General features: G+C 40.6%; 1 protein-coding gene across 2 annotated transcripts in view; it reads left to right on the forward strand.

Moving 5' to 3' along the window:
- The window catches only part of LOC131474031 (inositol polyphosphate-5-phosphatase A), a 133,095-nt gene that overhangs the window by 25,059 nt on the left and 82,854 nt on the right, over nt 1-25,182 (forward strand). For both annotated transcript variants that reach the window (XM_058651749.1, XM_058651748.1), the window contains exons 2-4: nt 11,112-11,153; nt 21,222-21,322; nt 21,635-21,722. In XM_058651749.1, the coding sequence (XP_058507732.1) occupies nt 11,112-11,153; nt 21,222-21,322; nt 21,635-21,722 (231 nt within the window). The remainder of the gene's footprint in view (nt 1-11,111; nt 11,154-21,221; nt 21,323-21,634; nt 21,723-25,182) is intronic.

The raw sequence follows: 25,182 nt of genomic DNA on the forward strand, positions 1-25,182 counted from the left end.
ACAAATTCGAAACCTGTCGCACACAAATTTATGTATGTCTAAATATTTCCAGGCAGTCATTATCTCCAGACGTCCTCTTTGAGATTTGCACTATGTAGGACTTCTAGGGTGTGAAAAACTTCTGAGAAAAACCCCCCATCATTTTTCAACGCAGTGGATGCCGTGTAAAAGGAGCCATGCTGCTTTAATATAAAAGGCTGACATCATTTGAGTTATTGTATTACATTGCTGACATTGCAGGAGATAATGAGTGAGTGTCTAACTCCTAAATTTGACATACTGGACCTTTTTAAGCCTCTGCTTAAAATGTAATCATTTTCATTTTATATCATTAAGACTTCTTTTCACATCTCATACACAACAACAACCCAAAACGTATTCTCCATACCAAACAAACCCCGACTTTAATGATGTGAAAGTCATCGGAATGAATTTTCCAAGCTTGAGAAAGTAGAGCAGGTTTTGTTTTATGTTGAAACTGTGACAGCCTAATTCTCCGTCTCCCTTTCTTCCATTGTTAAATTATGCATATGTTTCTAAGTATGTCCTTTTGGCAGATTGGATCCTCTTTTCTTTTTTTTTCTTTTTTGAAAGTGTGAGCAGAACCAGTTTGTTAGTGTCTCTGTTGATGTCCTCAGGCCATCTCTGAACAAGGAGCACCTCGCCTGTTCTTAAGGCACCATTGGAATTCATGTAGACAGAATTGCTCATGTGCAGGTTTGAGCCAATGCTGTACCGCTGAAGTAACTGCAGTAATTGTCCAATGTCACTATATGGTGTTTAAATCAGAATTTTAAATCGACACGTAATAATTTGTGCTGACACATTGTGGTGTTAAATTATTGTAAATACTCTTTTGAAATGGCAGTAGTCTACGGGAAGTGTCTGCTATGACTGCATTTACTCATGAAGAAGAGCAGATGAATAACGACACACAGTAGAGCGGGAAGAAATGCCGAAACTTTTGACAGTATGGGAGAATTTCATCCAAAACAAACCAATTAAACAGCTGGAAAAGCTTGTGTCGGTAGTAGCCTTCATCTGAATATGAAATCTCCTGTTAGAAAACATACAAATATTGCCGGTATCGCAGAATAATATACAAGTCCAGCAGCCTGGCCGTGTAAATGTATGTCTCATGCAACCTTATAAGGAAGTCCCAGTGATTCTTGGGAAAATGGAAAGAAGAGTTATTTTTGGAAAACCGCGGGCAAGATGTCATACATCATATATAAGTTGCAAATACACAAAAAGCTGCAGCATTCTTGCGTTGTAATTTAAACTTGAAGACCAAGAAAGGTCGTATGTTACCCCAACTGCTGGGAGAATAAAGTTTAGTTCTGTGATTCTCCCCCATAAAAAGTTAAGGTTCATTCATTACTGCCTGTATGACCAACGTACATCATAATGCAGGGCTCCAGACTAACTTTTTGCATTGGGTTGCCAGTCTCAAAGGGTTGCCTTTTTTTTCCATTTTCCATTAAATTGACATACAGTATGCACTGATCAATGTTATGGTGCACCAGTTGGTCGCACTCTAGAGTCCTGTAATCTCACAGGAGAAACACTGAGGTAACACCACAGACAGATGACAGATGCACTGTTTCTGACAAATTCTTCAAACGTTAGATGGAGTGCATACTATACTCAACACCTGTTATTCCGCTTTGGATACATGTTGTACTTGTTGAGTGAATAAGATATTGTCCTCACAGTGATAGTAACCAGGCCTGGGCAGGGATTTTAGTACATATCTCTACTTTTTACCGATGCCATGTGGAGCAATATGTGACTCTGTGAGAACTTTGTCTGTGCTGGGTTTGCTTCACTTCAAGCATACATTTCTGGTGACGTCTCTCACTACTACTACTACTACTACTACTACTACTACTACTACTACTACTGTGAAACATATTGGAGTTGTCTCCTTGAAGCAGGGCTAGTCTTAGTAGGCAGGCCGGCCAGTCATTGGTTATCTCTCTTTGCACTGATTAAAAAAGTTGCTGATCTGAAAAAAAAAAGTCTTATCTCCACGAGTCACCGCGTTTATTATTTATGTACATATACTGCACATGACACCACCCATGATCAAGTCAGTCGGGAAAGTGTATTTCGAGTAAGAGAAACTATTGCTCTCAGTTTGTTCTCTTGTTGTAAGTCCATTTGTACGGCATCATGTTTGTGTTTGGGAAAAGAATGACTGCCCTGAACAATACAGATACAGCAAGCAGCCTTCAGCTAATCACAGGCAGCTGAATGTGAACAAGCCTTGGAGTGGATGAAAGGGAGACACAGCTGGCCTTCAAAGTACGGATAGTCTTTATCTTTGCTTGGTTTGTGACTTGTAATTACAGAGTGGTGGGTCCGGGTGCCACCTACAACACTCAACACTCTCTTCCTCTCTCTCTCTCTCTCTCTCTCTCTCTCTCTCTCTCTCTCTCTCTCTCTCTCTCTCTCTCTCTCGCTCTCTCTGCAGTGGAGTACACTATTTCCATTCTAGTTCACGTCTTTTATACTGTATACACAGACACAGGGATGCTAAGCTGAACCAACATAAAAAATGTACTTGAGTACATATGGTTATATGTTAATATGTTCTCTATCTGCACCACTACATTACTACTAAAATTAACTACAAACACTAAAGATACAATATGCAGCATTACTGTATTAATATGTTTTAAAAAAAGAAAAAACTCATCTGATATCATTTGTTGTACTTGCATAAGCCAAACGCTTTTAATAACGTCACTTGCTTGTGCTTAAACTTCCGTAGCAAACCCACCAACAGATAACAATCTGTGTAATCTGTGTCCAATACTAATGCAGCTGAAACCTTATATCGCATGTGCAGGTGTGTAAACAGGAAGCTGCTTTTCTGCTGAACTGCTCTTTGCTGAAAAAAAATAAAATAATATACACTTAAAAAATACTCATTGAAATGTGGGCAAAAAAAGCAGTCATTTCTTTTACTTAAGCAACAACGAAGTGAAACTGAAACTCAGAGTAATATTGGGATTAAACGCATTCTCACAGGTTCACAATCCCGGGCAAAGTTGTTAGTTTTAAGCGTGAAAGAGGCATAATGGCAACTTTGTTCACAACTGCAGGTTAGTGAGGAAAGCAGTCACGTTTTGTGCGATAGGTAGTGTGGATGAAGCATTGGATAGTTAAGTAGCTCAGAAATTCACTTTGATGGAATCACCAGTGAGAGGCTTTCCCAAGGGCTTCACAACCCCCCACCAGTTGATTATTTTTAGACGCCTCGTGGAGACATGTCCTCATTTTTGTAGAGTTCTCTGGATGCCTGACCTTTTAAACATACACACGCTTACTTTGGCTGAATTGAAGTATCCTCATATAGTAGTGTAGCACATGGATGAATGAATTGTCATTTCTGCTTTATCTACATAAAAGAGTCTATGGGAGGGGCAGAATACAGACGTCACATTTGTCTTTCATTTATGCTTTCACTGGAAATGACCTTATGTTCAAGGTTCCTGTTTACGAGTTCTCAATAATAGGTATTTGAGTGTAGCACAGGGGCTGTGTGCATCATGTTGTTGGAGGGAGTTTGCTGTCTGTGTTGAGTAACACATGGCAGAGGTGTGAGTGGGAGAGCTCACACTACTCGGATAGTAGCGTTGCTCTGTCAGTTGCTGGGCTCCCTTTATTCCGAGTGTGTGTTTAACATAGAAGACAGTCTCAGTTTCCCAGTAAAAGAAATTCCCAAGATTCCCATTTTGAGATGATCATTGAAGTTTTAAACTGTGAAGTCATTTTCATCAGAAGAAGTCATTCATTATTATTACGTCTGCACTGCACTGCACTGTTTCAGGAAATCATGTCATGTGTTCTGACATTGATTACTTTATACTTTGAGTCCACCGCTATCTTAGACCTTAGACACTTAGTGCATTTAAATGCATGTTAAAAGTCAGATATTTGGTTTTCTTAGTGTGAACAACTTTGACTAAAATTAAGCTAGTCGTAGTACAGAGTAGTACAGAGGCGGAGTCAGACGTACACGGCCAATAAATCTATTGTCCTTCACCGTATGTATACTTGGCCATGGCAAGTTGTCCGGTTGCCAGTCTTAGTTGGATTATGGCCTTAGCTTGTTTATAATGTGCATGTACATGTACTGACTAAGAAAACGCTGGAAAAAATGAAATGAATCTTAATGTCCATCGAACTAACATCCCTTACCAACTGGATTGTTGAAATAATAAAAAATAATCTAGTGAAAATGAGTTGAGTTTTAAATAATAAAAAATAATTAAAATCCTGGTGTAATCTTCTGCAACAGATACTGTTTTCGTCCTTGTAAGTGTGTAGTGTAGTGTGCACTGTTGAGAAAAAAGGCTTTCTGAACCACGCAGTTTTGGTTTTTCGAAGTAATGTAATTTCCTGTTTTGTGACAACACTTAATTTACACAAATCCCAACCTAACTGCACTTGTTTCACACTAAAAGGGGGTGGGTGTGTTTTTTATATTTTTATATATAAAACATTTTTATATATATTTTTATATATATATATATATATATATATATATTGCTGTATGAGCTCAGTTTATCATATTGGCATGACGGCCACAGCATACATTGGGTTAAAGGCAGATGGAGGCCGTCAGATTATTAGGAGGTGATGTTTTTAACCTCTTAAGTCTGTTTGTGAACAGTGAGACCTTGAAAAACAGATGTAGATGATATTATCTGGCAATGGAAGCTATGGCCCATGATTGAAATGAATAGATTTTAGTGACCCAGACATGAAAACTGGGTGACTTTTGAGGAGATTTCCTTTCTCTTGTCACATAATCATCTGATCACAATTATTTGTTCTAAACACAAGTATTTGTTTTCATTAAATGTCATGAAAACAGCAGAAATTAAGCAACACATCTTATTTTCATCACTATCACTACGTAAGCTTGTTTGACTAGCACTCTGTCAATGATTTCATCTGGCTCTGCTTCTTCATATGGTTTACATGTAAAGTTATCAGAAGGTGTTTTTGTGTTTGAAAGACCTTCTGTAGAAAGCACTACAGTATTAGCCATCTGTTTCAAATATAAATTGATGTATTTCTTAACAGTAAATATCGTGCAGGAAATGTTCTAGCTGTTCCAAAGTGGAAACAAATATTGAAATTTTCATTTATTTTTTACGCTTGGCTGATGATGACAGCACGGTGGAAACAAACTTTGTGAATAAAGGCAGAGTCTTAAATCTCTCTGGGATGTAGTTTCAACGAGAAACAGACTAGACAGAGATTTAAAAACCATTACACATAATTCGTAACATTTGTACAAAAGCTGAACAAACTGAAAACTGGGGCTACATTGCACATTTTTGGACAGCCTCTGTAAAGGCATCCATGGTTTTGCACACAGGTTGGCAAAGTAAGTTGTGTGAAGAAAGAGAAGTTTAAATCCTGCCTACTCATCTTCACACAGGTGGGTGTGCTTGTAAGATGGTCTTTTTTTTACTTTTTTTAAATCATTTTCAGTACCTCCGCAAAGATGAAGACATCTCCCTAGTGCCAGCCCAGGAACCAATTCAGTGTTTGCCCAGTGTGGGTTTGCACTAATTAATCCCTTAATGAGTCTCTTTGATGTTGAGTCGTATGAAACTGAGGGGACACACCTCTGTGCCATTTGGTCTCTAATGAGCAGCCGTGATGTAGAGTTCTAAGGTAAAACGACATTGGGCGACAAGTCGCTGAAGGAGACGGGGTCAGCCAATCAACCGACTCTTATGATGATTCTCCTGGTGCTCCACTTGCTCAGATCCACTCCCTCAATCAGTGGCCTTCATCGAGGCAGCTGGCTGCTGCCGTGAAAGAGAGTAACCTCATTTCTCACAGCTTTTTTTAGACTCCCCCCACTATCTCTTTTTCAAGAAAGAAAGAATCAGTTGAGTATAAAACAACATAAAAGCTGTGGAATGATTGTCTCGGAAAATATGTTGCTGTGAGCTGTTGTTGTTTGGTGAATCATCCCAGACCCTCCTAGTATTTCCCTGATCCATTGTCATTTTGCATAGCAAATTATGTGGATGTGATTTTGAAAAGAAAATGCCTTTCCATTTACGCTGCCTAGTTTGTCTACTCAAATTGGACATGAACTAAACCTCAGAGAACTATCACCTGACTGCAGTGCCTCTCGGCTTAATGGGCTGTCTTAGCTTCATGGTTTTCTTTTTCTTCTTGTTGGTTCAGTCTCGCCATATCCAAATCTTTACGCATCTTCGGTGTGACACTCTCCAGTTAAAAGCATCGTCCTCTTGCCTTTCATTTATGTTATAGGTTAACTTGCTCTTCAAAGAAGCTGGAGCTTTATCTGTCTGATTTTACATACGCTTGTGTGTCAAATTGAGATTGAAAGACAAAAACTACACAAGGGCTGTCCCGTCCTGTCCTGTCCTGTGTCTTGGTTCATAAGACGTGTCTCAAATGCAGCTTTTGTCCTGTGGTAGACCTGTCTTTGTCTGGCATAAGTGCCAGGTGTAACCAAGCAACCATTGCTTTTTTTAAGACTCCTTTTCTCATTCTTTTCTCATTTATGGGGGTTGCAGAGCATATTTTTTAGATTACGGTGTTTTTCTAACCCCACTGTTGCTGTGGTCTTGTGAAAGTGAATACTGAACCCACTTTCAGGGAATTGTTGTGAAGGATGACTCAAAAATAACCAAAATAGGCAGTGAAAGGAGGACTGACAGAGAGGTCGGCATAACCTAATGAAAATAAAGATAGTGTAGCTGAAGCGGAGGCTAAGGGATGACATGGTAAGGATTATTTGAAGTATGACAATTAGGTGGAAGAGAGAACTCATGTGGCAGCCATGTGTTCCCAGTCGATCCCCACATGGGACCATCCTTGACGTAATTTCCTTACCAGTGTCAGTTCAAACAGCGCCAATCTGGGCTTGGGGAGGTGCTACTACACTATGAGACAAAGAATGTGTCAGTGAGAGGCCATGAGGGGAAGAACACTTGAGGTCACGACCTCTGTGGTTCTGTATTAGCCTCAAGGTTTGGACGTGTGCTCAACTCGTGTAGCATAATCTTTTTCCCTTGTACAATATTATGCCACATAAACTCAACAGTACAGTTGGTCGAATTAAAATGACACATCACATGCTTATGACGCTTATGAGACTAATCTTGTGAAAGGATTGCTTTGACTGCTTAGCATTTGAGATCTGGTCTTGAACTGCTTAGTTTATGTTGGGTTGCTGGAGTTGTGCAATCAACAGTTGTCCAGTCGTCCAGTTTGTTCAACACTGTCCCCATAGCAGATCCATTACACCACTTCACGTTGGTGGTGGCTACTTTGATTTGTGCCCCCGTTTGGGCACCTAACTGTCTATTTTAGGTACATGGTCTTGATTGGGCCCATCGGTTTTAAGATGGATGAATGTCGACCCGTCTACAAGAGTGAAAAATGAGCTTGGTTTCCAGGTCACCGAATGGTTTCCTCTCAGAGCGTTCATTTTGACTCACTCTCTGCAGATACATTTGACACGAACAGTCAAATCACTCAAATCAAACATAATTCTCACATTTGCTTATTTGATTCTCAATAGATTTTCTCTTGTTTGTGAAGTTTAAAAGAATATTCTGTCGGATCCGCAAGTGTTATGTGAGTAGATATTAGCAGTACAAGGTTTACATAAAATATGAAATACTGAACATATGAATTTTATTTAATATTATTACATTTTTTGCTATTTAGTGGAATTTAACATTTTTCCTCATTGATTTCATATTGTAGAATTTAGGGCAGGAAGTGTTTTGCGTATTATTAGTATTTGTAGTGAGCCGGTATTTTGTGAAAAGATTATGTTCCTCCCCTCATTGCCGACTGAAAGCATTATGATGTTGTTTTTGAGAGAAAAGCTGCAGTGTTGGTGGTAAAAGCATACCGATGGATTAGGTAGGCATGTTTTTGTGACATAGTTTGAGCTCAACCTAAAGGACAGACAGAAGGTTTCATTATTGCTGTATTTCTTTCCATAATTCAACCTTTGCTGCTTTGTTCATGTGGAACAATGTGGGACTCTTCAGATCTACAGTTTTAATGACTGGAATGTCAAAGAGATTTCCACTTAAAACATAAGCTGGGTGTCGTAGTTCCTCATGCTGTCTGATAAGTAGGCCATCGACTGGAAAAAAAAAAAACAGGCAGAATAGAATGGAGGTGGAGAGAACTACGTGAGTGAGAGCACCAGAAGAGGAAGAGGAGGTGTGTGTGTGGAGGACAGACTGGGGAGGTAATGGGTTTATTTTTACCTCTCAAACCATATAGCCCCACTTCCTAATTAACTGCAAATTAACTTCTGCGTGTGGGTGGCAAAGTGTCAAGGCTACAGATATAGACTCGGTTTGTCCTACCTTCCCTTGTGCTATTAGCCCATTTTCCTCTCCTGGGCTCAGGCCTCAATAGGGCCTTTCTGAGCCACTCTGGCAAGACCAACATCTGTTCGCGAGAATTATCTCACATTTCCACTGCACATCAGAGCTGGGTCAGCTCTAAACAAGAGCGCTCTAGAAAAGCTTGTGACAAATTTCTGCAGGACTACGCCGCTGTCGCTGTTTTCTGTCAATTCCGCTCCACACCAGTTTGATCCAGGACGTGTATTCCCCAGATGAGATTCTTTAAAACTTGTTTATAAAACTGTCAACAGTATGGTTTTATTGCCTTATTAACATGGTCACTCCTCCGTCACACTGGTGTCTGCGGTCTTGTTTCATGCAAAGTGCACTTGTGCACTCTCAGATTATTTTAAGAGATTCAATTAATCGCCCGTCTGTCCTTTGTACTACTGTCTCATTTTTTGTGTGTGTGTATGTGATATACAGAAAACCTTTAAAACTGCCGTTAACAAATATCGGAACGATTCTTCAAGTTACTGCATGGTACCGTCACTGGAATCCACAGGATGAGAAGCTAAACGTCACACACGAAAAGTCACAGAAACCTATTTTAAACATGGTGCATTGCCTGCCGACACACCAGGCGGCACATGCCAAAAAGTAAAACCAGTTGCGCCTTCTGTATCAGTGCGACCTGTAAATGTAAATAAACTTATGTCTGTGTTGGGCCCAGAGTGGTCAGGTGGCAGCTGCCTGGTTTGAACTTCTGGTCCTTTATGTGCCTGTCTCCGTCTCACTCTCTTTTTCTGTTCCTCCATCCTTGTGACTAATGACAAGGTCCAGTGCTTATGTCCTTATATAGACCTATGCTCTGTCTGATCTGGCTGAGGCTGAGACGATGGTGTGCACATGCATGCACACCCACACACACACACACACACACTCACTGGTCTTGTTGGTGCCCCTGTGAATGTCAACATCGTGGATAAACTCATGACCATATTTATTAATGTTTAAGACAGTGTTCGGAATTTTTGGAAGTACAGTAATTCTTCATGACTTGAATGAGAACATTGATACCGCTCTCGTGACTGTGTGCTAACTACAGAGCTGGAGCCATAAGGCCATATAGCTTAGCTTAGCTTAGCATAGTATGAAGCATTGAAGCAGCAGAGAACTAGAAGTCCTAGTTATGTGCTACAAGCCCACCAGTTAATACTTTTATGTATTTGAATGCATACATGTTAGAGCCCCTGCATACTTTCCATGATGTGTCTGCAGCTCGACATTTTCTCCGGCACTTTCTGTATATTGCTGTTTCATTCATGCTAAAATAATGGCATTGTTCAGTTTGGTAGAGTACAGGACAGTTTGGAATGGTAAAGCCCTGGGTCAGGCTTGTGCTTCGACTACGAACAGTAACTTTATTTGGTAGGCGGGGTATGGCTTAGCGAGATAACATAGCATTGTTGTACCGGTTACGATGAACGACGACATTGAACGCGACACAACGGACAATAATGGAGGACATCACGCAGCTCGTTTTTTTTTTTTCCTGCTTAGTTTGTGGCAGTTTGGGGCAGTTTATAATGGTACTATTTCTTATGGAAATGCAAAAAAAAAAATATACCACACCGAACCATTACACCTGGTGTAAACACAGCTATAATCTCAAACAAGCTTGCATGTTGAGCCTCTTTTTTTGACCAAAACAAGAATGGGCCACCAACCAGACTGGAAAATGTTCAGAGTTTCATGTGCACTGTGAACTGTGAAATGTGAACCTGTCAACCTTTATTGATTCGGAAAGTATGAATCCAGCCTAGAAGTGGCATTCTGTGGCTTCTCGGAGAGTTTTGTGCTAATAAATCGGCCGTAGATGCTGCTTTGTGAAGTGCTGAATTCCTGTTCATCATGAAATATTTGGCATTATATATAAAATGGATAAACTGCTCCATTTTGAACTTTGGAGAGACAAGATAACATTATGTATTCAGTCTTCTTGGTGCTCAGATGCCATCCAAGGATACTGCACCTATTCATGTATTAAATTTGGGCTTTGTTACAGACACCAACAGAGCCTGCTGATCCCTTGTGTATTCTTATTATAGACTTGTCTTGTTAGGGCGCTCACACACATACACACACACACACACAGTGGTTCATCAGACCTAGTTATCGACATAGGGAGATCTCTCCTTAAATGGTAGACTGCCCAGGGCCCTGTTTCCACTGCTCAAACCGAATGAAGTCCAGATCTGGGAGTGTCCTTTTAAAGTGCAGGATGTAGAGAGACAGCGAGAGAGAGAGGGATACAGAAAGAGAGCGAGAGTGTGAGAGTGTGAGAGTGTGAGAGACGGGGCAGATGGGGGCAGAGTAAAACCCAGAGGAAAAAAAATACTGTAACTAAGTCAACTCACTGTCAGTATATTATATAAACATGTGAACCAATGACTATACGTAAAAACTGTGCGAAACATTAAAGCCAAAAATGTGGTGGTTACTGTTTTATGTTAGTGTTAGTCTTATGCTGGTGACATCATTTGTTATCATAGTCCGTGCAGTAGTGATTGTGATGTCGTGCCAGGGTTTCAAGGTCCTGCCTCAGCCGATCATAGGTCATTTATAGCTGTCAACCATTACACCACGTTGTATCTGTGATGTTGTCAGGAAACATCAGGAGATGCCCTAAGTGATGTCACTAACGGCTTGTTTTATTTTCTCTTTCAGCCTGAAAACCTACAGAAAGCATGGCTGAGGGAGTTTTACCAGGTAAGTGGCATTAGTCCAACAAGTAACAAGTAACATCATGTTTGGAAAATAAATGTACTGTAGGTCATCTTGTAATCCTCATCCTGTATGACCTGACATGACACACTGAGGACTTGTAGTTATAGGCTGCAGTTTTTTCATCGTGCCGAGCCAAACCTCCTTTAAATATTATTATAAAATTGTGATGGTTGTTTTTCAGAATTTCGTATGAATGCCAAAACTGGTTAGTCCTCGCTGAACGTATGCTCGCTTTTTTTATATGTTTTATTTTAGCCTACAGCTCATTTACTTGGCTTTAGATGACATCCATCCCCAAAATACTCCTGCAGTAGATCAGTAGCTGATGTTTTCATTACGCAGCTTATCTATAGCTCCATTGTTGTCACGGGACTATGACGACAAAAAAAACCCTGAAGCCATTTCACATGATTTTTTTTTGGAGGTTCTGTAGATTAAGCCAAGTGAAGGTATGCACTGAGTAAAAATACAAGAGCTTTTGTACTTTCTTTAAAACGATTTAATCCATGAATAAAAGTGATTTTTTTTTTGTTGTTTTTTTCTTCAAATCTTGCAGACTAATGTTTGTTAAAAGCTGACGGGATCTCCATTCACCTTAATTTCACCCTTACATCTGCCTCAGAGAGCCAAAGCTTGAGCGCAGTCATGTTTCATATCTTACCTTTGCAGACACGTAGAAACTTCTTACTAACCACAACTCTTTCCATTGGGGTGAAGGGAAGTGAAGCAGCGAGAACTTCTGTCTGAAAGTATGACAGAAAGTAACAAGCAGAGAAAAGAGACATATAGTCTTTCTAGGTTATCCAGGTTTTTTTTATTTATAATTGTGGTGCGGTTGTGAAAAAAAGGTAAATTCCATGGTTCTCTTAAAAGAGAAGGAAGTTAAAATGAAATTGAAACTCAAATGTTTTACCTAAAACCTTATTTATAATGTACCTTACTTTTGTGGTTTTACATTTTGAAGACACAAGGGCAAGATGGAGGCTGATGATGTGCAGTAGCGACCCCTAAAGGGAGAATCTAAAAGAAAGAGTGCCTAGTAATTTTGAAATTTGAAATTGAAATTCCGGTCATTTGGTGTGACCTCAACTTTAAGAAAGGGAAGTAATGCTCGCGAGCAGCCTACTTTTGTGTAATGTGGAATTAACCCAACGCTGACTGTGACGGAGCTGCCGGTGACTCAGTATGTGTTGAAGTAACCTGAACAAACAGTAACATAAAGCTAACAGCTTATTTGTTTCCACTTTCTGCGTGCATGTGAACCTAACAGCTCCATGGCTACTCCCTCATCTTGAATAATGTAAAAGAATTGATGCCAAGAATGAATTACAAGTGGCTCAGAGCTACTCCCACCTGTGCTCGTTAAAAGGGATATATTAGGTAAAAAGGAATGGCTGAAATAGTTAAATCATTTGTTTTGTCCTTATAAAGAAATATGAGAAGCATTCAAATCCATCAAAGCCCTTTTAAGCGGTATCAATCGTTATTTCTGGAAGAAATAATTTAGGATTGTTAATGAAAGAGAAAGGACAATCACGGAAAAAAGAGGAAATACTATGAACTTAGCCATATTGCCATTTATTAGATTGGCTCTATTAATTGAGTAATCGGTCTTTAAAATGGCAGAAAATGTCGATCAGTGTTTCTCAAACCTGGAAATGACCCAGTTTGAATGCTTTCTGTGTTACATGGAGCAAAGAAACCAGAAATTCACATTCAAGAAGCTGAAAAATCAAAGAACTTGTTTTAAATCTTAAAAAAAGAAAAAAAAAAACACCACTCAAACTGATCTAACTGATGATCTAACTAGTTTGAGAAGATTCATTTAGCAAGTTTCAGCCCTAGAGTCATGACAGACGCTGAGTAATTCATACTGTCAGGCTCCAGCCCCAGGATTGATGTCTGTGTCACTGCCAAAAAAGGTGCTTCACAGATGAATGAATGATAAATGCAGTTTTATAAGCTTATACATATTTAGGATCCTGTTTGCCGGTGTCCACGTCCAACACATAAGACACAATGATGCTACACATGAGAGTACTTTTTTAATGAGTGAATGGAAATGTGAGTTATAAAGACACTTTCACTGTAAAACACGACACACAGGAAGTGGGTTGACTTACCGCAGTTTTCCAGTCACAACTTTATTATGCAGACATATCCTGGAATAACTGCACATGACCCTCTCATGGCTTTAATTTTCCAGCCATAATGTCACAGTCTTGAGCTATGCGCTTATTGATTAATGAATGAACAAAGTCCACAGTCCTGGGGAAAAGTATCAGAGTGAAGGTTTTTTAGAAATATTAACTATGAATGTAGAGACTAGACTCAGAAAAACATTGGCTACGTAGTGAGAAGCACATGCAGCTTCACATATACAATAAAGCTTTCTGTTCTATCGTGTATTTTTTTTTTTTTAATACCTGAATATGTTGTTTTTGGAGAATGTGTGTCTGCTGGCAAAAGTTTTTGCCCTAGAGATCCTAATAAATATTTAGTTGAGGGGACAAAAATGTAAACAGGATCTGAAGAGGTTCATTTAATATGTGTAAAACTGCAGGCCTATTTCAGACTGTGCTGTCCTCATAGCTTCTTGTTTAAGTCAAAAGTAAATAAACAAGAACTCGAACACCTCGGAAAAAGCACACATTTTTTATTTACTGTACTGTCCACTGGCTGTGACTAAAAATATTCAAGACTCACCCTGAGCACACATACACTCTCCTGACTGTCCTCATTCTCTTTAGCCTTAAGCCTCATGCAAGAATACCACCGGTCACTATAATATGGAACTTTTATGCACCTTTTATTTAGAGAAAAACAGCTTGTGATACTCTAGTGCGTCCGCAAAGGCCAAGCAATCCTACATGTGTCTCTTTAATCCCCTTTAAAACAGTTTCTTTGATCATATTACGTCATAGTTTCGTAATAAGCAAAAAAGTGAAAACTGAATAAACAATTGGGCCTTTTACTGAGAACTGCCAAACCAGCAATTTCCATGAACTCGCCTCAACAGCTACAGCAATTACATTTGTGAGGGCTGAAACACATTCTGACTTCCTCTTACTTTCAGTTTAATATAGCTGACTAAAGCTTGGCTATTCAGTGAGATTTTACAGAGAAGCTAATCCTGATTTCCAATCATGAATCTAATATTTTCTTTCCTCACCAGCCCTGAAATTCCCTATGCAGTCTACACATGAAATGAGATATGGTGTGGTCATTTGACCTGAAGGTGATTCCACAGAATTTGACTGTTATTTTTAAGGGCACGTTATCAAGACAGTGATACACTAACTCAGCCAGTGTTTACTGGCTTATTATTGCATTGCATGTTAAACCTGTCATTTATTATTGTTCTGGTCCTGTGGTTTTTTTCGTTTCCTTGTGTATATAAAGAACATTGTGCTTCAATGTTTAAAGCAGAGTGTGGACAACAGTAGTGAGTATTGAGAGGAATGCTGGTCTGAATCTGTTCTTGCCCGAAGGCTTTTTTTTATTATCCCTCCTTTGATACAAAATATTTTCACCCAAAAAAATAAATCCTTTAAAAATAACTTGTAAACATCTGAGAAATGTTATAGAAGTAGCTGTAAAAAAATAAAAAAATCATCTTAGCTGTTGTGTTACCTGTGGGTATAATGATATTGCTCCATAAACATATTTTGGTTCATGTTTCCGTGTGGTTTTCACTCACACACCACACCACAGGTGGCATTCCTGCCACACGATTGGCTACAATAAGCAAATGTGAAATGCTGCAAACTACTGCCAACAAGTTAGACTACACCTCAACTGGCTCTGATGTGGATCCTTAAAGCCTTAAATCCAGTTTCAGCAGTTTCTAAGATTGCTCTTGGGCCCGCTTGGTTTGTTTGATGACCATTAACATATACTTATTGTCATTTGAAGACAAACTTCTGCTGTCATTGGGCGAAAGGCGCGGTTCACCCCCCCACCCCCCGCCCCAGTATAGCAGTGTTTTGTTTTTGTGTGTCGCCCGGTGACACAAACAGAAACACACAAAAAAACAAACGGTCCTGTCTGCACAACCAAAGTCTATGTCGGTGTTTGTGTTGCTCTTCCTAAAGGCTCCTGGTGATTCCAGTGTGTGTAGAAACATGTCCTGGTTATGGCTGTTGAGGAATTCTGTTTGCATTGCGCTGCAGGCTTTAGGGCAGAGTGAGAAAGATTGGAAGACAGAGGGAGAGGGAGAGGGAGAGAGAGAGAGAGAGAGAGAGAGAGAGAGGTGTGCCCCTGTGTGAACCAGGCAGGCCTGTGCCCTCCTGCCAGCTCTGCACTGTTGCTGCCTGGCTGACGTCATGGAAAGAGGCATCAGACTCTGGCCTCGGCCCGGCTGGGAACAACCAGCAGTGATGGTTAGACTTAACTACAATCAGCCATGCTGCACTGGCTTCATTGTGACCCTTCTGTACACAACATACTCTCACTCTGCTTCTAATTCGGAGGTCAGACTGCACGTAAATCGTGGAACTGAAATGTCTTCTTCACTGACAAACTTAATTAGGTATGAAAACTGAAACTTGGCTCGATGACCCAGCAGCAGCAGGGACCTACAGCCTGTTTAAACTCGGAAAGATTAGTGCACCCGTCAGCTCGCGCGTGCACGTGTTTGCGCTCACACTTAAACGCACACATGCTCGTATTAATCCTACTACTGCGTTCTATTTATCTTTCCACGCTGTAAATTCTGGGCTACGTCAGCAGACAAGACGAGACAAAAAAAAAAAAACCCAAGCGCCGGTTCACACACAGAGAGAAACGTCACGGTCACGTTTCATCACGTCGAAGCGCCGTGTCATCAGGAAACAGTGAGGTGGATCTGCGTTTGAAGAAGAAAAGCATGCACCACGCCTACAAGGCCCCACCGTGTGAATTCTACACAATTAATGACATGTTTGGATATGGCAGAATCACTAAATAGTTGCACTGCAGCATCTAGACACAGTAAAAAGCTGTTGAACTGGCTTTTTTTTAGAGCTGCAACCACAGAAAAGGGAATTGTGCAAGGTGGCCTGTTGGTACCTGCACTCCTGCGGCTCTTTTCCTTCCTTTTCAGTTAGAAGGAAAGACTCAGATCATGTCTGCAGTTTGAGAGAGTTTCATTCGATAATTGATTTGATTTTGATCAATGACACACCTTGGTCATAGTTCATGAGCATTTTATTTGTGCACGCTACTGTTGATCTGCCTCGAGCATGTAAACGTTGTGTGGAGGCTGTGTTTTCTTACAGGGCCTCTTACTTCATACCAGGCATGTTTTGAGCAATTTGAGACAAACCCGTGTCTGCAGATCTGTGTTTCTTTCTGAATTAACTGCTGCACATTGGGAGCAGCTTGTTTTGATTGCTTCACGTAGTCGTAACGTCAGACAGATTCCGCTAAATTACGCAGATCACAAATACCAGTGAAGAGGTTTCCAAACAATTATGTGTACTCTGACTCAATCCAACCAAGATAATTCTTATCACAATAAACATCAAAATCATAATGATTTTTACAGAGTTTCTTAACAAGCAGCATGCTTCCTTATCTGAAGAGCGAGATTTTTGGGTGGTGAATGTCTGCGACCAGTCGTGCACTTAATCCTGTTTTGTCACATATTTTGTCTTTTTAATGCCTCCTTTGATTTGGATTATTTAGCAATTAATTCACTTCATTTTCTTAAAATGTTGTGTGGTCATCGGAAACAGAATTACTGGAAAGAGCTGAAATCTCATTCAGGCTTGGTTATAATTTTAGTTTTTGACTTCTCCCGCTGCAATGAATTGTTTTTATCACAAGACTTCTTCAGTACTTGGTTAAACTGTATTGAATGAATGATAAAGTCGCCTCTGATATAACCAAACTTTTTTCTCACTATTTGTGTCTCATTTCATTCTTTACCATGCAAGCGCGTCCAATTTAATCCTGTTTTTATGCCTGCTGTGATTCCACCGGATACCCGAGTCTTTTACACATAAGCAAAGCAGGATCATTTGCCTGCTCCACGTGTGCAGTCGCCGGGATCACACTGACCACCCGGCGCCACTGCTGTGGCGGCATGAACAGTCGCTGCTTTGCATCGCACCACATCGTACTTGATTGACCCTCAGCCAAATTTGCATTGGAAACGTCTCTGGACAGTCACTGGCCAACGATTGTGTCATGCCCACACACTCTGTGTTTTGATTTTTGAGTTGTGTTAAGTGATTTTCGCAAACCAAAATCCAAATGAGAAACAGAATATAGACTTACTCTCTCCAGATTAGTCTTCATCAAAGGCTCTTCGTATTATATGTGGTGCATAGACCCACTTTTGACCTTTTAAATGAGTTCCTTTAACTTAATCAATCTGTACAACACTTGACATTCTTCAGAATAAATGTGTATTGTGAGTGTTGGGTCCAATAACGTCCCCTTTTTTAAAGCTATTTTGCTTGAAGCTGCAGTGTGTAACTTTTCATTGTAAACAAATGTCCATTCCATTCCAACCATTGTTAAATGAGTTCACACGGTGCTGATTGAGCTGATCAGCTCCATATAACTCTCTGTGTTTCTCAGTATAGCAGCGTTAAGATCTAGTTGGTGACACAGGATGTGATTAATTTCACGCCAAGACAGACGTTATAAAAATGACAGCGACTTTGTGCTGCTTGACATTGACATTTTCAGAAGAAGAATTCAGTGTAAAAAAATAGCATTACACTGTACAGTAATGCTGAGAAATATCACAAAAAATGTATATTACCTCCCCCCCAAAAAAATTGCAATGGTTTACTGTATACAACGGTATTTTTGTATGTATGACATACTGCACATACATATTTGTTTCGATCTGAACGTCTCAGTCGGTCAGATAGGATTTCAAAGTGTCTTCCCCCGGGATTCTACTGAGCGCGTATCTGTCACGGCACTGACAGGCTCTGTCGTTGTCCGCTGCCAGATGACCAAACACAACACTTGAATTTAGCAATTTTTAGCCTGTAACTCTGTAACTATAGAAATCCATGTGGAGGCCTAGACTAAACAATGTAAATGTGGACACAGTTGGTCAGGAAGATCAGATTCCCATCGGATATGCTTACAAATACTAACCCTCCAACACCCGTTTTGCTGTGCCACGTTGCTTGCAGTATATGAACAATTAATATCATTCAAATGTACATAGTTACATAGTACATAGTCTTTTATTTGTCACATGTGGATGTACAAGTACACCCCCAGTGAAATGACTTTTAATAAAAATGAAAATAAATTTAAATGTAAATTCCAGTTTTGCAAATAAGTAGCTATGTTATATTATATTATACTATTACATTGTTTCTGTTCACAAAGAATATGAACATCACCAACAAAAATCACCAAAGGTTGAGCACTGCCGCTTTAAACTGACACCCTCTTTCAATTCACACACTTGACCTGTTAAGATGTTTTTCTAGATTTCCACTTCCACGTCCCCAATTCAAGGCCTTTTTTTTATTGCCAACATACACTTAAGCGTACGTTTGAACTCCTTCCGCCGCTTGAAGTTGAACAACATTGTCTACACGTCGTACTTGAAGTGACATTCTACTCGAGGATTACGCTCGAGTTGACACAAGTCAAGCTTTAAATGGCCCACGTGGAATATCAAAGACATTGGGTGTCTGACATCATTGTGAGGCAGAGACTCGGTTGCGTTATGTCACCACATGCTCGACAGGCTTTTCTCACTATGCACTGGTGCAGCAGCTGTCACTGCCCGAGGGTGTATTTTGACAGGCCCACCTCTGTTGTTGACCGTCATAAAAACATGCTCCATAAATGCAGTATATAGCACGTTTCGGCTCAAAATGTTTTGTTTTGTGGTTGTAGATTTCATCAGAAATAGGTCACAGAGTGGAATAAGGTCACAGCTGATGCTGTTTGGTTTTGGGCCGATAGCATTGGTAATTCTCATCATGAAATTACCTCGTGTCTGTTTGCTGACGTAGCCCTGAATTTACAGCCTGGAAAGATAAATAGAATGCAGTCAATTAATACGAGCGTGTGCGCGTTAAGTGTGAGCGTGCGACGTGTCACATTTGAGGCCGAACATTAGTTGCAGGCTCCTTGAGAGTGTGACCTTTACTCGTGCGAGTTGATAGGTCCACTAATCTTTCCAAGTTTAAGCCTCTGTAGGTCCCCGCCGCTGGGTCATCGAGCTAAGTGACAAGGCATAGGTTGATGGAAAATCCATAGTGTTATTGCCATACATTACTTTTATTTGATTGGGCCTGTAGTGAGCATAATGCAGCGCTGAGGCAGGGTTGCTGCTGGAGTAGCAGGGCTCCGTCAAAGTCTGGGGGGGGGCTGTTTGTAGCCCCTCCACCCCTCCCTAGTACAAAGGTGACATTGATGCATAGCCTCTGCCTCCTGCCTGAAGGCCTGAGCACTGTGAGTGCTTGTGAGTGCTGTAAATCACTCAGTGGTATTGATTTTCCATTAGAGGTTAGCCGCTCTGAACACCTCTGACGGGCTGCTCACAAACACTTGCCATGTTTAAGAGGGAGCGTTTAACGAAAGCAACACGAGGTCACGTGTCTCTGGGAAAAGTGGAAGCGACCACTATGTGTGGAATCGCTGGCATAAATGTCTCAATTTGCATTCAAGTTTTTTTTTTTTTTATATACAATACTGTAACAATTCTGCATTAAAATACATATAAATGACACTTAAAATCCATAGAAATATGTATTTATATTGAAGGCAACAGACTATTTTAGTCATCTTTTACTGTTGTCATCTGCTTTACCTGTCTCTGCTACAGTGAAAGGCCCATGAGGGCTTTGCCTGGATTTAATAAGAGGCAGAACAGGCAACAACATGCACAGCACACACACACACACACACTCAACTCTCCTACATACTCTCCGGTGTATTACACAGCACCTGCTGCTTCACTTCCAGTTTACCTCTATGTCTACCATAAAGCACATAGCAAATGCTCAGCCATATTTGTTTACTACTGTATATGGCTGATTTCTAGGGCAAACTCCCAATGAAATGTCAGAGTGGAGAAGGAAATAGTTCGTAACACTTGTTAGTCACTAGTTAATTTTTTTCACTAATGGCTGATGACTACTTGTTGCTGTTTGCTGCCAAAGCTGTTTCCTGGACAACAATTCCCGCAAATTCGCGCTGCTTCGTGACGTCACCAAATGAGGTCTTCTGTTATTATTTTGATTGAGAGACTTTTAGCTGCGGCCACATGTTTTGTGTAGTCGTTATCACTTTTGTCTGTGCAGCAGGATGACCCAGGTTCACGACCCGGTCGGAACAAGGGCCTTTCTGCATAGAGTTTGCATGTTCTCCCCCGTGTGTGTGTGTAGGTTTTCTCCGGTTTCCTCCCACAGTCCAAAAACATGCAGAGTTGGGTACGATTAGGCAAATTAGACACTCTAAATTGACCGTAGGTGTGAGTGTGAGAGTGGATGGTTGTTTTGTGGCCCTGTGATAGACTGGATTGGCACCATGTGCCCCCCCCGCGACCCTCATGTGGAGGATAAAGTGGTAGAAGATGAGTGAGTGACCTCGAGTAGCAGCAGAAATAATAATGTTTTGCGTGAGAACCACTGGTGACCTATTCCAGGAGCAAAGGAGTTGTTTTTGCAAATGATGTGTCAGCAGAAGTTGATGACGTGTGAGCATCTGTCACGCCCTGCTGTACATACATACATACATACACAGCTGCAGGGGCACATCCCTGATGTTAGAGGACGAGAGGCCAGTGCTGTGCTTGTGGAACAAACTCGCTAAGTGCCTTCTGCCGACATTAGCGAGGCACTTTGTCTTGCGCAAATATAGTAGCATGTCACAAAGTTGAGTTAGGTAGAAACACTGAGGCTTTTGTTCTCGGCTGAATAATTCCACTTACTTTCGGTATGTTGTGAGCCCATGGGCCGTCTGCGGCGTTGTTATTACACCTGTTATGGATGCACTTACTTAAGAAATATGAAATGCACTGGACCTGTTTGTCTCCGTCCCTTCCTTTTTGACATGTTTTCTTTCTGTCTTCCTACACAGACAGTACAGTCACATAAGCCTCACTTCTTGGCAGTGCACTGTCAGGAGGTGGGCGGGAAGAACTACGAGGAGTCCATGTCACACGTGGATAGTTTTGTCAAGTAAGTATGTATGAATAATGTGTGATTTTAGCGCAATGGTAATAGTTAAGCACATTCCCACTCAATGAAACATCTTTTTGCTGAGATGTGGAGCAAGTTAAGAGGGAACTCTTTTAAACTGAGTGGACTACTCCCCCCACTGGTTGTATCAAAGCTCTGCTTCAGTTCAACATAGTGTGTGCCCTAAATGTTTTTAGAGTTTGATTGACATTCATAAATACAGGGAAGGAGACAGTATTGCAACATAATTACAAGATAAAAAGACGTTAATACCTACTTTGTGAGTGTGACTGTGTGTTTTCTGTCCATCAGGGAGCTTTTGTCCAGCGATGCAATGAAGGAGTACAGCAGAGCTCGTATCTACCTCGATGAGAACTACAAATCCCAGGAGCATTTCACAGTAAGTGCCCTCTTGTACGTTAGCGGCCGTCTTAAAGCACATTAATTGTTTTTAAAAGGGTTCCAGAATGAATCCTTGAGGCGTTGTCTGAGGAAATGTAAGTGAATGATATCATTACGGTGCCTGGTGCACTTTTCTCTCAGGCTGTAATAACAACTGATGGACACAGGGTGGCAGCAGACACTGGGAAATAAATCAGTTGTTGGAGTTCAGGCCAAAAAGTCAAGGTTTTTGATAAATCATGATCAAAATTTGTTTGCAGTCATGATGTCCTTCATCGGTTGTTTATTTTTAGTACATTTTAATGAAAGTAATATTTGTAGATATACATGTGCATATATGCAACTGTATATGTACATGTTAAAACACGTTCCGGCTATTATAATAATAGTAATAATAATAATTATAAGTATTTGTCATGATTTAAAGTATTTTAAAATCATGCGATCCTATGTAGCCTAAGCGTGGTACAATGTTTGACACTGCTGATCCATTCACTCGTCCCACACCTCATCAGCTTTGTTGAATGTGGCCTTTTGGTGGAGCCAAATACTCAAAAGCTGGACTGAGACCCAGTTCATTGTGAAGAAATGTGGCTTTGGCTGTGGTTTAATATCTGGTGCTCAGCTGACAGACTGCGTGTCAGATGATTACTTCTGCACTCTCAGGTGATTATGTTGAAAAACAGGACCACCGCACAACAAAGTGACCACAGTCACCACTTTTATTCTATGATCGCTTGAGTTGGCTTTCTCATGATTCTCCTCATTCCCATGTATTTCGGGCTTCTCATCACGCTCCACTGCGCCGCCTCTCCAACACTCATAAATCACAGCACCCACTGAGTCACATTTGCTCTTTTCAAAAAAATATTACAAACATTGGCCTTTAGAAAATATAATTATCTGTCATTCCGTACAAGCGCCGCTAATATCCCAGCATTATGAGCTGTTTATTTAATGCTGTTTGTCTATAGATTAACCTTTTTCCTCGTCTTCTCATTTCCACCAAACGGAGACGAAGGCAGTTTTGTGCTTCTCGTTGTGAACCAGTCAGTGGAAAGAGAAACATCTGATGTGCGTTCTATGATGTTGATATTGAAATCCTGGCAACAGTAAATATGAATAGACTCTCCAGTTTTTCCTCACACAGGGCTTGCCATTTAGCTTTGATGACATCACCCGTATTTGTTTTCTCAGTCTTCGATTTCTTTCCTGCCCCCCTTGCGCTTCGGGGATAATTGTTTGTTGTCTGCCCCCGTCTGTCAATTTTCAGATAATGGAAGTGGGAACACTTTTCTGGGTCCAGAGCTTCCACTTTGGATCAGTGTGTTGTGTTTCTTTAAACACTTTTGTGTGTGTAGTTTCTTTGGAAGTCGACAAACTAATATTTTAGAGGAGTGTAGTGATGTCGCGTGTGCGTGGTAAAAGGCCCGTTGGATTGTTTACATGCCTGTCCGGTGTGAGAGCGTGTTTGAACTGCATTACTGTGTCAGTGAGCGAGAGGAATGTGACTGATAAATGAACGCGTGACGTCCTGTCATGAAAGACTCTTCTCCGTCTTTTGACAACCTGTGATTAAAACAGGAGAATGAATCAATCGGACACGCTCAGCGTGCACAGGCTCAGTTGCCGACAAGGGGACGGCGTCCTCATCCAAACCCTCGTCAAGGATCAATCACTTAGAAGATTGACGAAAACAAATTAGCATCTGTTTTAAGTGATTTAGTGTTCTTTTGTCTTCTAGGACGGCGCATTTTAATGCAATGGGGATTAGATAAAATCAGAATCTGGTAAATGGTGACAGTTTTTTTTATATACCTGTGGTAAATTGAAGAAATAGTCCTTATTTTATCGACAATGACATAAATCATTAAGTAAGTCTAGAAAAAAAATTTAATTTGAGGAAATGTGGAATAATAATAAACCAAAAGTATCTATGCAACAAGTGGACTGTGTTTTTCACATGCAGACACGTATTTTAAAGTCAGGCCAACCGATGGTGACATATGACGGTGTATTTGATGCTTTTCCTTCAGCTGAATTATTTCATGTAATATAACAGTTCACTGATACAAATTATACCTAAAATCTTTGATACATTGGATTAAAAACAACACTCCAATCTACATTTTGCATCTGCTTATACATTAAAATCAGTATAGTTTATAGACTTTTGGATGAAATACTAGCATTTCTAAAGTTTATGAGAACAGGAATGTAGTAAATTGCATAAACAAGGAATTATCAACCAGTTTATTAGGTAAAAATCAGCCAATGATGATTATTCAAAAATGGCCTGATTCATTGATCAATCTGATTTAATCACTTTAAATCTAGTCTACTCATCTATTTATACTTCATGTTCGTTTTCAAATACTGCATCAAACTCCCTTTGGAAAAACTGAAAGAAAATCAGAAAGTTAACCTTTGTATTTTTCTTAAATGCCATGTACAGACGCTTTGTTTACCGTGTCTTAAATTCTCCGAATTATACACTGATCATTTCTTGATGTCGAAATGCTACATGTAGCACCTCGCCGCTGAATCCGAACAATGAGAGGAGCTCGTCCTCTCCTGCCAGAGGAAGGCGGCTGTGGCGGTGGAACTTGGAGCTTGAGTGACACGTCCCCCCCTATGGCTGCACGAGGCCTGGTGTTTTACAGCCCTGTTAAGGTATACAGCAGGTAAAATGTCAATTAGGAAGGACCGCCCTGATAACTCAACTCCCAATCCACTTGTTCTTGGGCATTAATATTTATCGTGGGCCTGGCCCTTGCACTGCAGCCTCTGTTATCTGCAATGATGTGCTATAGTGTTACCACTTCCACACACACACACACACACACTATACTCTGCTGTCTGTGTGGGTTCAAAAAAACCCGCCTGCAAACCTTCATGCGCAAACACCACACCTGCCACACACTAGTCTAATCAAGCAATGCACATACACAGACAGTGACGCACAGCGGCACACGCTGCCTCCTCGGCCCTCAGTTGTTCCAGGGCATTTTAATGGGAAATTAAAGGCATCCCTCATGTCAGTGGTCTGCAGGACAGGAACGAGAGCAGCCACGGAGGATAAATCAGGCTCTGTGGCTTGACAGGACATCGGTGTCTCCTTTTTAAACCGTGACCTCGCTCTTGTGTGTGTGTGTGTGTGTGTGTGCATGTATATGAATGGACGTTTATGCTGTTGCACAAATAGAAGACCATGCTTTACTGTCTCAACACTCTGTCCTGTCTAATTATTGGTTCGATTCGCACTCACAGCTCCAAGTAGGCTTTCCTCCAGGGTTGTGCGTGTTTTATTGTTCATTTAATTTTAATGGAGTCTTTTGTTAGAATAGAAACTACAATGATCAGACTTCATAAGAATGTCCGTGTTTTTGCATATTATGTCACATTATTTGGAATAGAGTATTACATTTGGGTTACATGTGAGATAACTGTAACGTAAA

The sequence above is a fragment of the Solea solea genome, chromosome 15 (genome assembly GCF_958295425.1).
Source record: "Solea solea chromosome 15, fSolSol10.1, whole genome shotgun sequence".
Lineage (NCBI taxonomy): Eukaryota > Metazoa > Chordata > Actinopteri > Pleuronectiformes > Soleidae > Solea > Solea solea.